Below are 18,293 nucleotides of genomic sequence, written 5' to 3'. Positions count from 1 at the left end.
CGAAATCCAGGTCTCCTACTCCTCCGCCATCTTGCTCCGCCCCCGATCCTGAGTGAACTCTTGACACTTGAATTCCGTAATCCCTTCAAGTAAAAATGTAAAAAAGAAAGAAAAAAGATAAACAACAACAAAGAAAACCCCCAAAACATGTATTTAAGCAAATACAATATCAATGTTATTTTGGTCTTCGTAACAATTTAGTCCACAGTCTTTTAAAAATGTAGCACATACTACTCAAATAAAATTTCCAGGTATGCTGAACAGTGGTTTTTTTTAATTATAATATATAATGTAAAGGAGAGAGATTAATGAACTTCAGGTTTTCACCTTTTGTTTTTTATTGTTCCAGACATTTTTCATTGAACAAATTAAACCTAAATTGGTTGAAGTTTTGTTTAGTTTTGCTTATTCTTAATAAAAATAGGGAGTGTATAGCTAGTCTTTCAAGCTAAGTAGAGGAAGCCAGACAGATGAGTATACACCACTTAAAGTCACAAAGAGCACAGAGTTTGGAATTAAATTAACTAGCTTTATTACTAACTAGCATGAGACCTTGAAGAGTTTGTTTTTACCATTACTGGTGGTGTATTCTTTATTACTATTACTATTAACCACCACTTATCAAATATATACTGTGTTCCAAGCACCTGTGGTAGCTGCTTTATGTACATTATCTCAATGATCCCTCACAACACTGTGAAGCAAATATCATTATCTCTTTCACACAAGGGGAGACCGAGGCATAGATTGCTAAAACGACGTGAGCATGGCCCTTGTATTAGTGAGTGACAGAACTTTTTTTCATCTTCCAGTTGAATGTATGTAATAATAACTGCCTGAGACACATGCAGTTTTACATGACACTATTTCAAGTCCAGTGAAAATAAAAACAGAGTAATTTGCAAAATGTAGTACTTTTCCTAAATCAGCTTTCACTTACTAGAGTTCAGTATCTGTCTATACTCTTTTCCATTTGAGGTGAACTTTACATGTAATGAAATCTTAAGTATCTTCGCTGAATTTTGGCAAGCGCCTATATCTATGTATCCCAAACTCTACCAAATATAGAATGTTAACATCACCCTTTAGAACATTCCTTCATGCCCCTTCATAATCCCTCAATTCCTGCTCCCACCCGACTTATAGGAGCAACTACTGTTAGGGCTCTTTTCTGCCACTAACTTCATACAAATGTCATCATACAGTATATATGTTTTGGCTTCCTTCACTTGGCTTAAACCACTAGTATCTACTTTCTCTTTTGATTAAAAATGAATGAAACAAAACTTTAACCAACAGCAGGTTTAGTCTGTGCAGTAAAAAATATCTTGAACTGTAAGTATTTTTGTCTTCAGTTTACCTGTACACGTGTGTGCCCTTCGTATTTGATTAGGAATTGGAAGTTTAGTAATATGTCCTTGATTCCATTCTGATGCAAAATGAAACTATTAGACTCCTCTGTTGCTTGAGCCTTCTATTTCTAAAGTGGCACGGTGGTCACTTATGTTCTACTGCCATTTTTTAGGGATAATGTGTATCATTACGATGTACAAGACCCTCAGGTGCAAGTTCTGTTTTCAGTTTGTGGATCCTGAATACTCAAGGAAGCAGCTAGCAAATTCTTTCAAGCCCAAGTGAGGGATGGGCGTGGAGGAGGGTGGTGCTGAAAGGGAAAAGAGGAATCAGATGAATACAATTCACCGTGATTCTCATCTTCTTGCTTTTATTTTCTCATTTTGTCTTCCCTCACCTCCACATAAATGTTCAGAAGAAAGCATCCTCTTTCTGCTAGATCCTGTAGCCAGGCAAAATAAAATTTCCTCATTCCATTTCCTATAAAACCACAGAATTCTTCAACCTGATGTTTTACTATGGCCCAGCACAGAGTTACAGTCGGAGGACAGAGTGAACATTATCTATTTATAAGAAATGTAAATACGATGCCATAAATGGTCATTGCCTATTATGTATTAACAGCTTTGAAACTGAGTAGTTGGCATATCTAATTCATTAAGCAGAATCTAGAGTGCATGCTCTTTTTAAATAGATGTCAGACCCTGTTTTGATTACTTGTTAATATAGAAGATCTGTGTTTACATTTTACATTATTACTTGCTAGGGAATTTCTCAGTGTTACCTTGCATGATACTTAGACATATTTTCTCATTTAGACAATTCCAGTGTTAGACAATTACTTTCTCTAGACTGTTCTTTGTTTATTTCTTTTACTCTGGGGTTTTGGTAGTCTTTTCATATTTGTTCCAAATCATTTAAATATTGAGGTGAAAGATAAATGGGTAATGGTACCTGCAGGTAAACTGGAATATATTGGCTGTGGTTATTTTACGCATAATTGAAATTATGAAATTAAACTATACTCTGCCTGTATTGGAATGTACCAAGTGCTGCATGCAGATTTTAATCTGTAGAACACATATCTGAGCAGATAAAGCTTGCATTTGACTAAGAGGATAGAAAACATCCTAGCCTTATGCAAGTATATGTACAAAGAGGAAAAGCATATTATAAAGATTAAAAACTCTTCCATTTCTGGCTTGCTAGAGGAGGAAATTAAAGACTCCATCACACTGATTTCCTTGTTTTTTTGCTATCTCTGTAAAGAGTTTATTTCAGAGATTAGCTTTGATTTTCCTCTATTTGCTTTCCCTAGAGTTAGTAATTTTCTTGTTTTGTTTGCTTAATTATCTATGGACTTGACAATAGTTCATTCCTCAATTTTGTCTCCGTTGCCTCCCTTCACTATCAACCTGTATGAGAGCCCAGTTGCCTAAACATCATGCCTTTCTCGACATGCTCCCTCATATTGGTAGAATGCATCTTCCTATGGATTTTTGAGAAAGAATTCAAGAGGAATGCAATGTTTTGGAGTTCTTTCATGTTTGAAAATGTATTTATTCTATGCTTACATTTGACTGATGGCTTAGTTGGAAACAGAATTCTGGATTAGAAATCATTATTCTTAGCAATATGGAGATGTTAATGTGTTCTGAAAGCTGAAACCATCTTGATTCCTGATCTGTTGTTTATGACATCGTTTCTGTCTGTCTGCGTGTCTCTCTCTCTCTCAGTTGTTTTTTCCCAGCGTTCCACAATTGCTTGATGATGTGCTGTGTTGGAAATCTATTTTCAGCCTTTATACTGGGCATTTGGTGCACTTTGTCATCCTGAAAACGCATACTTCTTTATTCTGGAATGTCTTCCTGGATAATTTAATAATTTATTCCATTGCTTTGTCTATAATCCCTATTATTGAAAAAGTTAGATTTCCTAAACTGGTACTCTAGTTTATGTGTGTATGTGTATGTATATATGTATATATCTGTGTGTAGTTTATTACATTTTATATATTTATATATTTATATAGTAGATATAGTTTTTATACATATGTATATGAATTGTGTATATTTTTTTTTAAAGATTTTATTTATTTATTTGAGAGAGAGACTGAGAGAGAGAGAGCATGAGAGGGGGGAGGGTCGGGAGGGTCAGAGGGAGAAGCAGACTCCCTGCCGAGCAGGGAGCCCAATGCGGGACTCGATCCAGGGACTCCAGGATCATGACCTGAGCCGAAGGCAGTTGCTTAACCAACTGAGCCACCCAGGCGCCCGAATTGTGTATATTTTTGTTTGTTTCTCTCTCCTAGTATCCATTTTATATCCTTTTTGTTCTACCTCTGGGAATTTTTTACTTTGCTATTTTTTTTTAAATGGCTAAGTGTCCTTTTATTTTCTGACTGTTCCTTTATATAATACCTTGCATTTTTTCCCTCTCTCTGAAAATACTGCTCAGTTTTTCTTTTATCTAGCTTGTTTTTTCCTGCATGGCCTCTGTGGTCCCAAACTGCTTTCTTCTCTTTCTTTGTTTTAATCCCTACCCTTTAGTAAGAGATATACCAAGATACTTTGTGAATCTTAGTTATCTGCTCACATTTAAGAATGGGGCACTAAAAATCTTATAGAAAGCTCTGATCAAGTGTATGTGTGTGTGTGGGGGGGGGGGAGAGCATTTAATATTGGACTTCACACTAAGATGATCTGGCCAGTATATATCCTTGGAAAACTTAAACACACTATGTTTAGGATTTTCTCTTAGGTTTATCAGAGCCCTAGGACAAGTGTCCCCCACTTCCCACCCCGCTTCCCTGCCCAGAGAGCAAAGGCCCAGCAGCCAGCACCCTCAGAGCTAAATGACATTACAAGACATGGATCTCAGCCCTTACTATATACATGTTCCTTAATTTCCCTGTTTTTAGTTAAGATTCCCTTATCTTCAACTATGCTTGCTACCAAGCAGTTCAGAGATTCTCCGTTTCATATCCTCTCAGGAGAAGAATTTGCCAGTCTTCTACTGAGACGAGAAAACACTACAGAGACCCAAATGCTTCCTATTCATAAAGTCCAAAAGGGGGTTTGACATGTTCAATGAATTTTCTTCTCTGCCTTCCTCACAGCCAGCATAGGATATTGAGCTTTATGGTAGATCAGTTAGAAATCATTTCATTTCATTCCAGTTTCTCAAATTTTGTCTCCCTTTTGATCTCTGTTTTGGTGGATTTAGGTCTTAGGGAAAACTTCTTTTGGCTTCATTTATTAGATGTTTATAAAAAACTTGAAATAAACACTGTGGTTAATCAATTATCTTCATCAGGATATTATATATCTTATATTTTATAGTGATACTATTTTTCTCTACTAACATTTACAAAAAGTCAAGCTTTAGTCATTTCTTGCTTAGACAAAATTTATCAAGAAATCAATAAAGCACAATTTGGTAGATAATGGGTCATGAACTCAAATCTTCCACTTTTGTTCTAGATATGATTCCCTTTCGTGTTCAGGGACAATTTCCTCTCTGCCTCTCTGTCTCTGTCTACCTCAGTCTCTCTTTCATCCATATTATTTTGTGTAACACACCATCCCCACCAGAATACTTTCATATTGTTATTCTCATCATTTTTAAAAAAGACCTTTTCTGACCCTGCTTCCCTTCCAGCTACTGCCATATTTGACTATTCTCCTATCAAAACTCTTCAAAAGTTGTCTATGTGGGTGGGGTGCCTGAGTGGCTCAGTCGTTAAGCATTTGCCTTCGGCTCAGGTCATGATCCCAGGGTCCTGGGATCAAGCCCCGCATCGGGCTCCCTGCTCTACGGGAAGCCTGCTTCTCCCTCTCCCACTCCCCCTGCTTGTGTTCCCTCTCTCACTGTGTCTCTCTCTGTCAAATAAATAAATAAAATCTTAAAAAAAAAAAAAGTTGTGGGGCGCCTGGGTGGCTCAGTCGTTAAGTGTCTGCCTTCCGCTCGGGTCATGATCCCGGGGTCCTGGGATCGAGCCCCGCATTGGGCTCCCTGCTCAGCGGGAAGCCTGCTTCTCCCTCTCCCATTCCGCCTGCTTGTGTTCCCTCTCTCGCTGTGTCTCTCTCTGTCAAATAAATAAATAAAATCTTAAAAAAAAAAAAAAGTTGTCTATGTGGGCTTGCTTTTCCAGTCCTTCTGGTCAACTTTGTTTTGAGTCAATGCAACCAGGCTTTTCCCCTACCATCAGCACTGCTTTTAACAAGGTGACTAGTAACCTCCACGTTGTGAAATCCAGCAGTCAGTTCCCCATCTTCATTTACTTAACCTGTCAAACTATTGATCACATCCTTCTTGAAACACATTCCTCACTTGGCTGCCTACAAGCTGCATTTGTCAGGTTTTCCTTTTACATCTTAAGTCACTCCTTTTCCATTTACTTTGCTGGTTTCTTTTAATCTTACCCATTTCCTAAACTTGAAGTGTGCCAGGGATTTGTTCTTGAATTTATTCTCTGCCATATCTACTCCCACTCATTTGGTGTCTTAATTCAGTTTCAACATGTTAAATACCATCCACAAGCTAATTCCAAAATGATACACTCAGTTCAGATACCTACCTCATTCCCCAAATCCACCCACAAATTTATCATCTTCACTTACCAATTTACAATATGCTAATATTGGCCTCCTGATTCTTACTCCCCAAACTTGCTCCTACTACAGTCTTTCCCTCTCTTAATAATAGTCGATAGTGACGTTTGCCCTGTCAAATCCTTTTAGTCATTTTTACTCCTTGCTTTCTTTCAAACCTCATCTTCAATTGTCCAACAGATGGCCTCAGCACCAATAAATGTACAGAATCTAACTACTTCTCACCGGTGCACTTACTAAACTTCAGTTAAACCACCACCATCTCTTTCCCAGTGTGTTGCTATAGCACAGAGGTGCTTCACCAAGTTGATTTTGCTTCCAAGAGGACATTTGGCAATGTGTGGAGGTATTTTTGGTTGTCACAACTGAAGGATCTACTGACATCTAGTGGGAAGAGGCCAAGGATGCTGATAAATACCTTGGAATGCACAGGGCAGCCTCCTCACCTCACTCTGAATCCACCCATACATACATGCAACGAAAAATTATCTGGCTCAAAATGTTAATAACGTTGAGGTTGAGAAACCCATTCATACAACCTCATGATTTGTCTTGATTCTATCATGTCTCCCTTCTAGAAACTAGAATTTTTTTTAAATTTTATTTACTTATTTGACAGAGAGAGACACAGCAAGAGAGGGAACACAAGCAGGGGGAGTGGGAGAGGGAGAAGCAGGCTTCCCGTGGGGGCAAGGAGCCCGATGTAGGGCTCAATCCCAGGACCCTGGGATCATGACCTGAGCCGAAGGCAGAAGTTTAACAACTGAGCCACCCAGGCACCCCTAGAAACTAAAATGTTTTGCCTCTTAGATGGAAGTCCTCTGATAGTTCCTCAGTTCAGTGTTGTTTCATTTGCTTAGTATTCATACAGATGTACACCTGGAAGGAGGTAAGGATTTGATACTAATTAAATGGTTTTGAATAAAAGATTGAATAAACAATTAGTATATATATATTTTAAAGATTTTATTTATTTTTTAGAGAGCGAGCGAGAGAGAAACAGCATGAGAGGGGAGAGGGTCAGAGGGAGAAGCAGGCTCCCCGCTGAGCCGGGAGCCCGATGTGGGACTCGATCCCAGGACCCTGGGATCATGACCTGAGCCAAAGGCAGACGCTTAACCATCTGAGCCACCCAGGTGCCCCAATTAGTATATTTTTATGTTAAGGGTTTCTACTTCTGTTGAAAGTAATACTCAGTTCTTTCTCCAACTGTTATTATTATCATACTGTTCAAGGTATTATCTAAAAACCTAATGATAAATGGCCTAAATATTTTCAACCCTACACACAATCTATTATTAAACATTAATAATATTTGGAGAAACTTTTGTCCTGACTAGTTGAAGTAGCTTTATCAGACCAATATCAGCCACAAATTGTTAAAACCTTTTAAAAATAAATAAAAATAGCAGTTCAAAGGAATTATGACAGTAACCAAGGGGTTTGCAACATGAAGGACAATATTCTGGAGAAAAGAAAAGCACAAAAAGAAAAGCAGAACTCTCCAGTATTTTTCTCCAGAAACTTGCCACCTCCCAAGCACTACAAATTAGGAATAAAAAGGAAAAAGAAAAAATAGCAGAAAATGCCACAAGCAGAAATTTCGGTAGCCTCACAGTGCAAGGAAGACAAAAATTGGGGCTCAGAATTAGCCAGATAAAATGAAGTCTACTACACAACTCAACCTTGAGTGGAGACACCTAAAAGACTTTGTCCCGGCGATGAAAACAGAACAAAATTGACCAGTGCTTGAAATGACCGACATTTAGACTCCATTCATATCCATTCCTGACAGCACTCTGCTGTTTTTAGTTGACTGATTAAAAAAGTAAATTTTCTTGGAAAAAAAATGTAACAATAAAAACATTTACATTTCAATGCACAATGCTGGTATTCAGTAAAATGTTACCAGGAAGAGCTGGAACCAGGATCAAATGATCAAAACCCAGAAGAACATCAGACATTAGCAATAAGTCACAGCTGATAGGAATATGAAAGTTATTAGACAGGGGTTCTTAAATAATTGTGATTAATATGTTAAAAATAGATGACAAGATAGAAAATTTCAGGAGGGAAATGGCATGTATTAAATATCAGTTGGACAGAGAAAAACAAATACCATATGATTTCACTTATATGTGGAATCTAAAAAACAAAACAAAGGAACAAACAAACAAACAGACTCATAAATACAGAGAGCAAACTGGTGGTTCCCAGAAGGGAGGGAGATGGAGGGATGGACAAAATAGGTGAAGAGGATTAAGAGGTACTAACTTCCAGTTATAAAACCAATAAGTCATGAAATTGAAAAGTACAGCATAGGGGATATAGTCAGTAATACTGTAATAACATTGTGCAGTGAGAGCTGGTGACTGCATTTCTTGTGGTGAGCATTGAGTAATGTATAGAATTGTTGAATCACTATGTTGTGCACCTGAAACGAATATAATATTGTGTGTCAACTCTACTGCAATAAAAAAGAATCAACTGGAAGTCTAGAACTGAAAAATATAAAAGCTAAAATTAAGAACAATATAGATTGATTTAATACCAGATCAGATATGGCAGAGAAAAGAATTAGTAAAATGGAGGATGTATGAATAGAAAAGATCCAGACTGCAACATGAAGAGAAAATGCAATGGGGAAGACAAAAAAAAAAAAAAGAACATAAAGAGTATATTGGATATGAATAGTTCCAACATATGTGAAATTGTAGTTCCAAAAGCAGTGGAGAGGGGAGAAAGAAAATGAGGGATGAGCAGTATTTGAAGAAATATTTGTCAGAGATTAAAAAAAAAAAAAGAAAGCTGAAAATGACAGCAGTCGTCCTAGTCAGGGAATTATATGAGCCCTCATGATAATAAACACGAAGGAAAGTTTAAATAAGCACATAGTAGTGAAACCAAAAGAAGAAAAGGAAAGAAAAACTATCCTGATAAAAAAGATACATTATCTTCAAAAGAACAACAGTAAGACTGGCAGTTGTGATAGCAACAGAAATTAAAAAAATCCAGAAGACTGTGGAATGGCTTTTTTCATGGGCTGAAAGACACTAGTGATAAGAATTCTCTTCCCAGCAAAAATATCCTCCTGAATGAATACAAAGTAGAGATGCTGTCACACAGACAAAATCTCCGAGATTCCATCACTATCAACTCCCCACTAAGAGAAACGCTGATGATGTTCCTATAGTTAGAAAAACTATGATCCTAGATTGAAGCATGTAAATGGAAGAAGATATTAAGAACCATGGAAAGGACTAGTATGTTAATAAGTACGTTAAATTGAGATTCTGAGGAATTAGGAAGAGGACCAAATTTAAAGTATTTATTTGTAGTCTTCACAAATTAACTAGTGAGAGAAAATATCAGAGAATTTTGTCACCTGTTTGAAGTGCTATTTATACACGAGTTTCCTTTATATTGGTATCTTAGCAACATTTCCTATAATGTCATAGAAAAATGACGGCAGAATTCTGTTTGTACAGAGTAAGAAAGGTTTGGTGATTTTTTTTTTTCCTATTTTGTCCATTGTTTGAGAGAAGTTGGTAACTTCAGAAACACCTGAGAAGTTATTATTCCGAACAGTGACACTGAAAGATTATTACTCATAGATGAAGGTTTCAACTGAGTTGAAGGTACAAAAGAAACAAATAAAAAGGGACCAAAAAGAATAAGTTCTGGATAGTCAGGAAAGGCCAATCCAATTACACATTTAATTGCCATCCCCTAGTTTCTAAAACTGTAGTTAGGGATCAAAATATGTAATAGTGCGTTTGGCCATTGATACAAGGAACAAGTCTCATTTGTGTTTAAAGAAATCATGCTAAACAATTCTGACAGAAGTTTTAATATCAGTTCTCATGTGTCCTGAGGTACTCATAACTAAAGATGTGTTCTGGAAGCATCTTTGGCTATTATGACCATGTGAATTTGAGTAAGGCTAGTCATCAAAAGCATTATATATCTTATTAAACCTTTCCTTCTACTTCTTAAGAGTAAGATTTTTTTAAAATAATTTTTGGAAGATTTTATTTATTTATTTGAGAGAGAGAGAACAAGAGAGCACAAGCAGGGCTGGGGCAGAGGGAAAAGCAGACTCACCACTGAGTGGGGTGCCAGACATGGGGCTCAATCCCAGGACACTGGGATCATGACCCGAGCCGAAAGCAGACACTTAACCACTGAGCCACCCAGGTGCCCCAAAAATAGGATTGTTAGGTCAAGCTATTTTTATATGATTTGTATCTGACTAAAATAGATTGAAAATGGAAACATTAATATTCTGTAATTTTATGAACTCTTCACGTATGTCATTCATATTTAGAATAATCTTCAAAAAGTGACATATCCTCATCACTTTAGAAACTGAATGGGAAAGATGCCTCCTTATTTTGTATACAAAGATTTACTAATTTCATCGTTTTCTGTTTTTCTTTTATTATTATTGAGAATGACAAACAGGAAAGTAGAAAAAATAGTAGAAGGAACTCCCATGCACCCTTCAGTCAGGGTTGTTAATCATCAGCTCATATCCAACTTTGTTTCATCCATACCCTCACCTACTACTTCCTCAACATCCACCCCAAATATATAGAGGCAAATCACAGACATCATAATTTCATGTATAAATATTTCATAATGTACCTTTAACAGAAAAGGGAATCTTTTTAACATAACAATAAAACTAGTTTTCTTATATTACAAAATTAATAATTATTCCAGAATTAGAGCTCAAATTTACATGATTGTCTCATAAATATGTGTTTCTATATGTATATGTGTGCTAAATAAATACACGCAGATAAGCACATATGCATGTGTATATGAATGTGTGTTAATCCTCTTCAACCATGACAGTCATATTTCCAAACATTGTTTTTCAGGATCTCTTATATCCCAAAATGTATTTCTTTTTAAAGATTTATTCGTTTATTTATTTGAGAGAGAAAGAGGAATAACGCATGCATATGCATGCACGTGCATGAGTGGGGTGAAGAGCAGAGGGAGAAAGAGAGAATTTCAAGCAGACTCCCCTCTGAGTTTGGAGCCCAGCTTGGGACTTGATATCGCGACCCTGAGATCATGACCTGAGCCGAAATCAAGAGTCGGACTCTCCACCGACTGAGCCACTCAGGCACCCCTCTTATATCCTAAGATGTAATAAGAGGTGTTAAACTGTTCCATATCTAGTAAGTGTAGGGAACCTAGATTAAATACACTTTAAGAAGTTTCTTTACTCCAGAATTTCTCTGAGCTTTTAATATGCTAAAATGTACTGTGAAACTCTAAAAGCAGATACAGTATACAGAATTAATTACAGTTAAATAACCTCCAAAGTCCATTTTTGTGTATTTATTTTTGAAGCATTACCAACCAATGACATTTTACTTGATAGGACTTTTTCCTGGATCTAAAGCATTAGAGACTTTCTAACCATATATTTACATAACTTGGATTTTTTAAATAGAAATTTCAGATTCAAATTTCAAAACCTGAGGCAGTATTTCTCAAAGCATGGTCCCTGGACTAACTACATCAAAATCAACTGAAAAGACGGCCTGTTAAAAATCCATATTCTCCATTTCCTTCACAGACCTACTGAATCAGTATTTCTGGTAGCAGTAAAGGAATTCACATTTTTAACATGTTCTCTGAGAAGCTGTTTTGCATGCTAAAATGTTTAAATTACTAGACTAGAATTTCTACAAATACTTAAGGAATTTGCAAGAAGAATGAAATGATACAGAATGAAAAGGAAACATCTATATTTTGTTTTAAGAGAAAGAGTCTTAAAGAATTTCAAAGTTTCACAGATTAGATAGAGTCTAGCACAGTTGACTTCTTTCCTTTTTAATTTGTTATAATTCAGGCCATAATGATCTCACTTATCCATAAAAACCAAGAAGTGCTTTCATGTTAATCATGAGCTTCATGTTATTACACCTACTCTACTGATAAATATGGACTCCCAGGACGGCAGTAGAGTAGATGTATGTATATACATCCCTCTGCTCCCTGAGACTGATTTGAATGGTTTGAAAAAAAAAATCTCTGATCTTAGAGTTTCTTAAGAGTTTAAGTGTTTGCACAGGAGGACTTGTTAATGAACTAAAGCATAGTCCTTGTTCTTTTCCTAAAATAGCATCGAAGATTCTGTATATTTCTGCCACACAAGAACCACTCTCCCATTCTCCACAAGTGTGATTTTTGTCTCTGTGGGGTATCCACTTCGAATTCTGAGCCCGGAGCTGTGCGTGGTTGTAGAAGAGAACGCTTTCGGGGAGCAATCAGCAGCCTTGTGGCTCTTGCCGAGCCACCTACACAGGATTAGGACAGGTCTGCATGTGGTGTGGCAAGAGGGTACAATAGCTAAAAGATGCCTTGCCCAAGCACCCACTCAGCCACACAGATACTCACAAGGAACTATGCTCAGATAATCATGTATCCCCTTCTTTTGGGTAAAAAGTCGATTCTCATAGTAGCTATTTCTTTTTATGTACAATCTATTTTTTCGCCCTACAGATACTGGTATGTCTTTGTACCATTGCCTCTGCTGCATACTTTCAGTGCTTCCCATTTTCTGTCAGCAAAAAGAATACGTTCCTTAACATGTCATCCAGGTCTGGCTACATCGGTGTGCGGCTCAGTCACAGAGGACCCTGTACTGAGAAATGCCCCATTTTGGCATATTGCCCTGATGTCACTGTCTTGAAATCCATAGTCCCCTTGTCTCTGAAGTTGTACTTTGTCAGTGAAGTCCGATGGGACAGCAGAGCATGCTTGTGAGCAGAGGAAATATGCTGGGTGGTAGCAGGTGCACCTGCTTAGGGTGCAGCAGCAGGACAGGCTCAAGCCTGTTCTCCGAGCAGACCACGTCCATGCGGTAAGAGTAGGTACCGTGTACACCCATATGCCTCATGGCAGTCAGGAGCGCTGAGGCCCTGAGAAGGTGGGCACATCAGGACCTGGGCCTAGACTGGTGGAGGTGGTGGTCACAGCAGCCTCAGAAGCTTCCATGGCCAGCTGCAAGGGCCTCAGGAGAACAAGGGACTCAGCAGTCAGCACTGGGATCCAGTGTGAGGGGTCCGCTTGCCCATCTGTCCCCAGAGTCTGTTCATGTGATCTGTGTGACGTTTGCAGAAATATTAACTCTTCAACCTGAGCACCAGCACAGGAACTGCCAGGGTTCAGGCAGTAAACTTTGTCAGTAAAGACTCACAAAATAAAAGCCTGCACGTGAGCATTGCAATGAGGCGTATCACAGAGTTATTCACATTCTTCAAAGAGTTTAGCATCCCTGGTTTTAAAAAATTGTCCAGCATTGCAAAGCTAATATCCAGAAGCTTAGAAACAGAAATTAAATTTAATGGTTTTTCCACTCAATGGAAAAGAACACTATTTTTATACGAAGCTCCAGGTGAACCAATTATTAATGAGTGTTTCCTTGTAATTGAAGATAAGGCAATAGAATGCATAAATAGGCATTTTGGATTATACACAAGTCATTAAGGCACTTTCAGTTTCTTGTATAGCCTTCAGAAGTTACAGGGTATGTCAGAAGAACATTAAAGTTCCATTGTTTAAATTTACATTTAAAATTTAATTCAGACTTACACAAAACGGATTTGTATGAAGAGTTAAATCTAGAAAAAATTGTTCCGTGGAATTATCAGCTCTAGATGTTCTAAGATTTATATTTCAAAATTACTTATCAGCACTATATTCCCATGTTGTCACATCCTATAAACTACTCTTTACAGTTTGGTAACAGTTATATCAGCAGAGAAAGATCCTTAGCAAAATCAAAAATTATTGAAAAATATTTGTGATTTTACATTTGTCATGAGCGACTGATGCCAATTAAATCAATTGAAAATGAAGTTGCTTAAAACATAAATTCCAGTAAGTAAATTTACAGAAATGTGAGAAAAAGCTTAGAGCAAGCAAGATATAACTTTAATAAAGCATTATTTAATGTATTATATAAAACTAACACCAAAAATATTTTTGCAATTTGCAAGTTTATGCTGTGACTCATATATCACTATTACCCTATTACGTTTTATAAGTTATGCTACATTTCTAAAGCAAGTTGCTTTATATTTAGTATCTTTAATAGAACTTCTTTATTTTTTGACCAAGGCACCCCACATTTTCATTTCACACTGTGACTCACAGATTATGTAGCTGATCCTAAAGACATCTCAATTATGTCTTTTATGTCTTTTACTGTGCCTATCACCCAATTTTAATGTCTTTATTGTGACTATCACCCAGCTTCCTATTTTCCATATTCACTCCTATATTATACTCTAATACTAGGATTTCCAGCAAAACGACTGCTCTGCATCTACCATCCATGTTTCGTCTTCACACAGATCCTTTGTAAATGCTCCTGCCTCTCTCCAACATAGGCATCCTTCCCCCACCTGCCACCTTTACCTAGCTAATTCCTATTTGCCTTTTACCCTCAGCCAAAACAACTCTTTTTCAATAAACTGACTCCTCAGGATCCCCCGTTTTAATTTATATTTGATGTTGTTTTTTTTTTTCCTCCTGACAGATGGCTGGAATTTGGTAGGTGCTCAGTAAATACTAGTTAATAAATGAATTAACTAGTGATGACATCTAAACATTATAAATTATAATACAAATATTTCTTATTCATGAAATGTTAGTCATTATTACTGTACTACCAATGAGCTATGTATGCAGGGAATGATTTGTCTAACTTTGCTGTTTTGTGGTGCCATAAACGGAAGGAGTTGCTGTAATTTTTAATGTTTGAAAATTACTTTAATTGCATGATCTAAAACTTTAAATCAGAGCAGTTTTGCACTACCAACACATCCAATTAGCCAACTCATCCTCCCATAAATGTAAATAAGACATTAGTGATACATTCTTTTCCAAAAAACTACAAGAAGAAAAATATTTTCTAGTTCTAGAAAGTGTTCTCGAAACCCTTACTCAGGGAGAGAAGTGAAGAAGGCTTGGAATTAGGAATGGATGTAGTCCACAAAATCATTCTTCAAACTTCTCTCCAAAAATAATTACAAAGTGTATGCATCTAATACAATAAAGGAAAGAGCATTTTTAAATTATGCAAACATAAAAAATAAATACACAAACATAAAGATCTACCTGATGTCAGTTGAGTTCGATTTTCTGCATTATATGCAGAAATATAAAATGTGCTTTTATTTTTCCACGGCTCTTTTTATCAATATGTACCTTAAAACCCAAAATTATTAGATTCTACAGGATTAAACTTTATCTCATGAATGATTTTTAGAGAAAGATTTTCTAAGTCCTCATGTCACAGTTTTGAAACTTCTTTATGTACGATATTTTTTCAGTATAATTTGAACAAACCCTTAATTCTTAAATGTAAATTCCTTAAAATATATTTTATTTTTAGTAAAATAGTGTGTATCTGAATTGAAATGTATGTGCAGGGCTTCTTTATGGTTACTGAGTTTGCCCTTTCAGTCAATTCTTAGTCCTCTAAAATCGAAACTATTTATTTTGTTATTAAAAAATGTAGTCAGATGGGATCTATCACTATGAGTCTCTTTTAGTCAGAGAAATATAGGACTCTTGAGTCCAACTAGAACACTTTTGGAAATGACCTTTGAAACTTTGGTCAGTGAAATGCTAGGACTTGGAAAATCTGGATAAGAGAGGGAAAACACATCTTTCCCCTTCACGTAGTGTCTTTAGATAAAATACAAAATTGTTATCACAGCTATGTCAGAAATAGGATAAATATTATATTCACACTAGTAAATACACACTTATGATTATAAATCTCTATATAAACTATTGTAGTTAAGATCTTAATGCCATCGTTTTTCTCATAGTATATGAAATTAACATGGGCTAGAGCTGCAACCAGTGTGTGGACTGTAATGTTGCACCTAGATTTTCAGAATAAAAAAACAATAAAAACTGTGTGGTGCATTTTTCATGTAAGGAATACTGTCTTTTGAAGTCTACAGTTTTCAATCAGCTATTTATTTTTATATAAAATATGAATAAAACTATGTCCTTTTATTACAAGTAATAAGCTACACTGATTAATGCAGAAACATTTGAAAAGGGAATAGAATTATTAATACTGAATATAGTAGAACTCCAAGTTATATTTATACAATTTCAAGCAATCGTAAAACCATATGAAATATGTATTTTGTTGCCATATGTCACATTTTATAAGCTTTTTATGATAATAATATTTTTTCTCAACAGAGAGGACTGTTATTACCATTCCACCTTCCAAAATGGACGTTACAGTTGGAGAGAGTATAGTCCTACCATGCCAGGTGTCCCATGACCCCTCTGTTGAAGTTGTATTTATATGGTCTTTCAATGGAGATGTCATAGACTTAAAAAAAGGAGTGGCTCATTTTGAAAGGATTGGAGGAGTAAGTTGATGACATTTTTAAGTACTTAAAAAATAAATCAAGTCTTTCACATGAATCAACATCTTTCATAATTATTCTTCCCATACTTATTTGCATGGATAACCACTGTCCGTTTATGAAGCTGCATCTGTTTTTGTTTTATTTTGTTTTCTGTCTTTCATAGAAATGCTTGTGTTCTAGATGCAATTATAAAAGAGGGGATAGGAAAAGGGATCATATATGAGCAACAACAATGATACTAGTGTATCTCCTAATTTCAGAGGTGTCTCATATTTAATATTTATCCAGCTGTAAAAAAAAATGGGACCTGCTGGGAATTATTATGTATCCCCCTTTCATTTTCTATCTGCAGGAATCTGTTGGGGATTTGATGATAAGGAATATTCAGTTAAATCATTCAGGAAAATATCTATGCACGGTAAAAACAACTCTAGAAAGTTTATCTGCTGTAGCTGATATCATTGTTAGAGGTAAGCATAATGATGGAAATAAATGAGCACATTATTTATTCACAGACAGAAATGTTAATAAGTAAACGGTAGATCTTTGAGTAACCAACCACATCATGACAAAGAAGTGAGATAAAAATATAGATTTTTTTTAATTTTCTAAACTTTAAGACTCCATGGCATATGTAGTATGGATATGGATATTGAATTGAGTAGGTTTTGTGTATTTATAAGGAATGGTCAGACTCAGTGTGTAGTGTCAGTCCCTAAAAGTTAGGCATGCCTTCTATTTATGATAAACCATTCTCATCAGAACAGGGTCAAAGTCATATATTCCTACAGTTCTCCATATAAGCTGCATTTACTTGAGTTACCTTTTGAAAAAGGAATATATGAAAGTTGTTTTCAGTTTTTGAGATTAGCTCCCTAACTGATGATAATCATCCATTCCATGATTGGAATTTTCTTTCTTTCTTTTTTAAGAGGGAGCGGGGAGGGGCAAAGGGGGAGGGAGAGACTCTTAAGCAGGCTCCCACGCCTAACACAGAGCCCAATATGGGGCTCAGTCTCACAACCCTGAGATCATGACCTGAGCTGAAATCAAGAGTTGGTTGCTTAACCGACTGAACCACCTAGGCACCCCAGAATTTTCTAATCTTCAAAGGAAGATTTCTAAATTGGTCTCTCACCATGTAAACTGAATTAATAGGGCTTTATCTCAAATAATTTGCTAAAAGTACATTATGTTCAGTATTTTATCTTCTAAGTATAACAGATAAGAATAAACTGCCCCTATCCCAAATAATGAATTTAATAATTTTCAATATAGTTATCAATGAACATATTTTTCAAGGTCCACCAGGTCCCCCTGAGGATGTAAGAGTGGAACACATTTCCAGTACTACTTCTCAACTAAGCTGGAGACCAGGCTCAGATAATAATAGTCCCATTCACATATTTACTGTTCAGGCTCGGACACCATTTTCTGTGGGTTGGCAGGCTGTTTCGACTGGTAAGTGACACCAGTGTTTTCGGGTGATTTTTCTAAAACAGATGTATTTGTTTGATTGACTGATTGATGTTAAGTAGTGCCAGTTTTGATGACTGAAGTGCCCCCCCTCTTTTTAGTTCCAGAAATTCTCAGTGGCAAGACCTACAATGCAACAGTGGTTGGTTTGAGTCCTTGGGTGGAATATGAATTTCGCGTCGTTGCTGGGAATAGCATTGGGATTGGAGAACCAAGTAAAGCATCAGAATTGTTAAGAACCAAAGCGTCAGGTAAGAAATTAATGTCTTCTAAACATGTGGAAGATCCCTTATGGTATAGTTCTTAAAGAAAACAAATAAGAGGTATTTTTATGGGTTTTGTCGTATTTTGGGCCCCAAATCAGAGGCAGGAAACCAGCAGCTTTCATTTTCACATTTTTATATATACAAAGCAAGGAGTA

General features: G+C 36.4%; 1 protein-coding gene across 1 annotated transcript in view; it reads left to right on the top strand.

Annotated features, from left to right (window-relative positions):
• Positions 1-18,293, top strand: part of CNTN6 (contactin 6) — a 306,049-nt gene that overhangs the window by 263,359 nt on the left and 24,397 nt on the right. Inside the window, exons 13-16 of the mRNA XM_021695279.2 lie at positions 16,221-16,396; positions 16,749-16,866; positions 17,699-17,857; positions 17,974-18,123. Of these exons, the coding sequence (XP_021550954.2) occupies positions 16,221-16,396; positions 16,749-16,866; positions 17,699-17,857; positions 17,974-18,123 (603 nt within the window). The remainder of the gene's footprint in view (positions 1-16,220; positions 16,397-16,748; positions 16,867-17,698; positions 17,858-17,973; positions 18,124-18,293) is intronic.

Source organism: Neomonachus schauinslandi, chromosome 1, assembly GCF_002201575.2.
Source record: "Neomonachus schauinslandi chromosome 1, ASM220157v2, whole genome shotgun sequence".
Classification (NCBI taxonomy): domain Eukaryota; kingdom Metazoa; phylum Chordata; class Mammalia; order Carnivora; family Phocidae; genus Neomonachus; species Neomonachus schauinslandi.
Note: the sequence above shows the minus strand (reverse complement) of the source record. Positions and strands in the feature narration are given on the sequence as shown.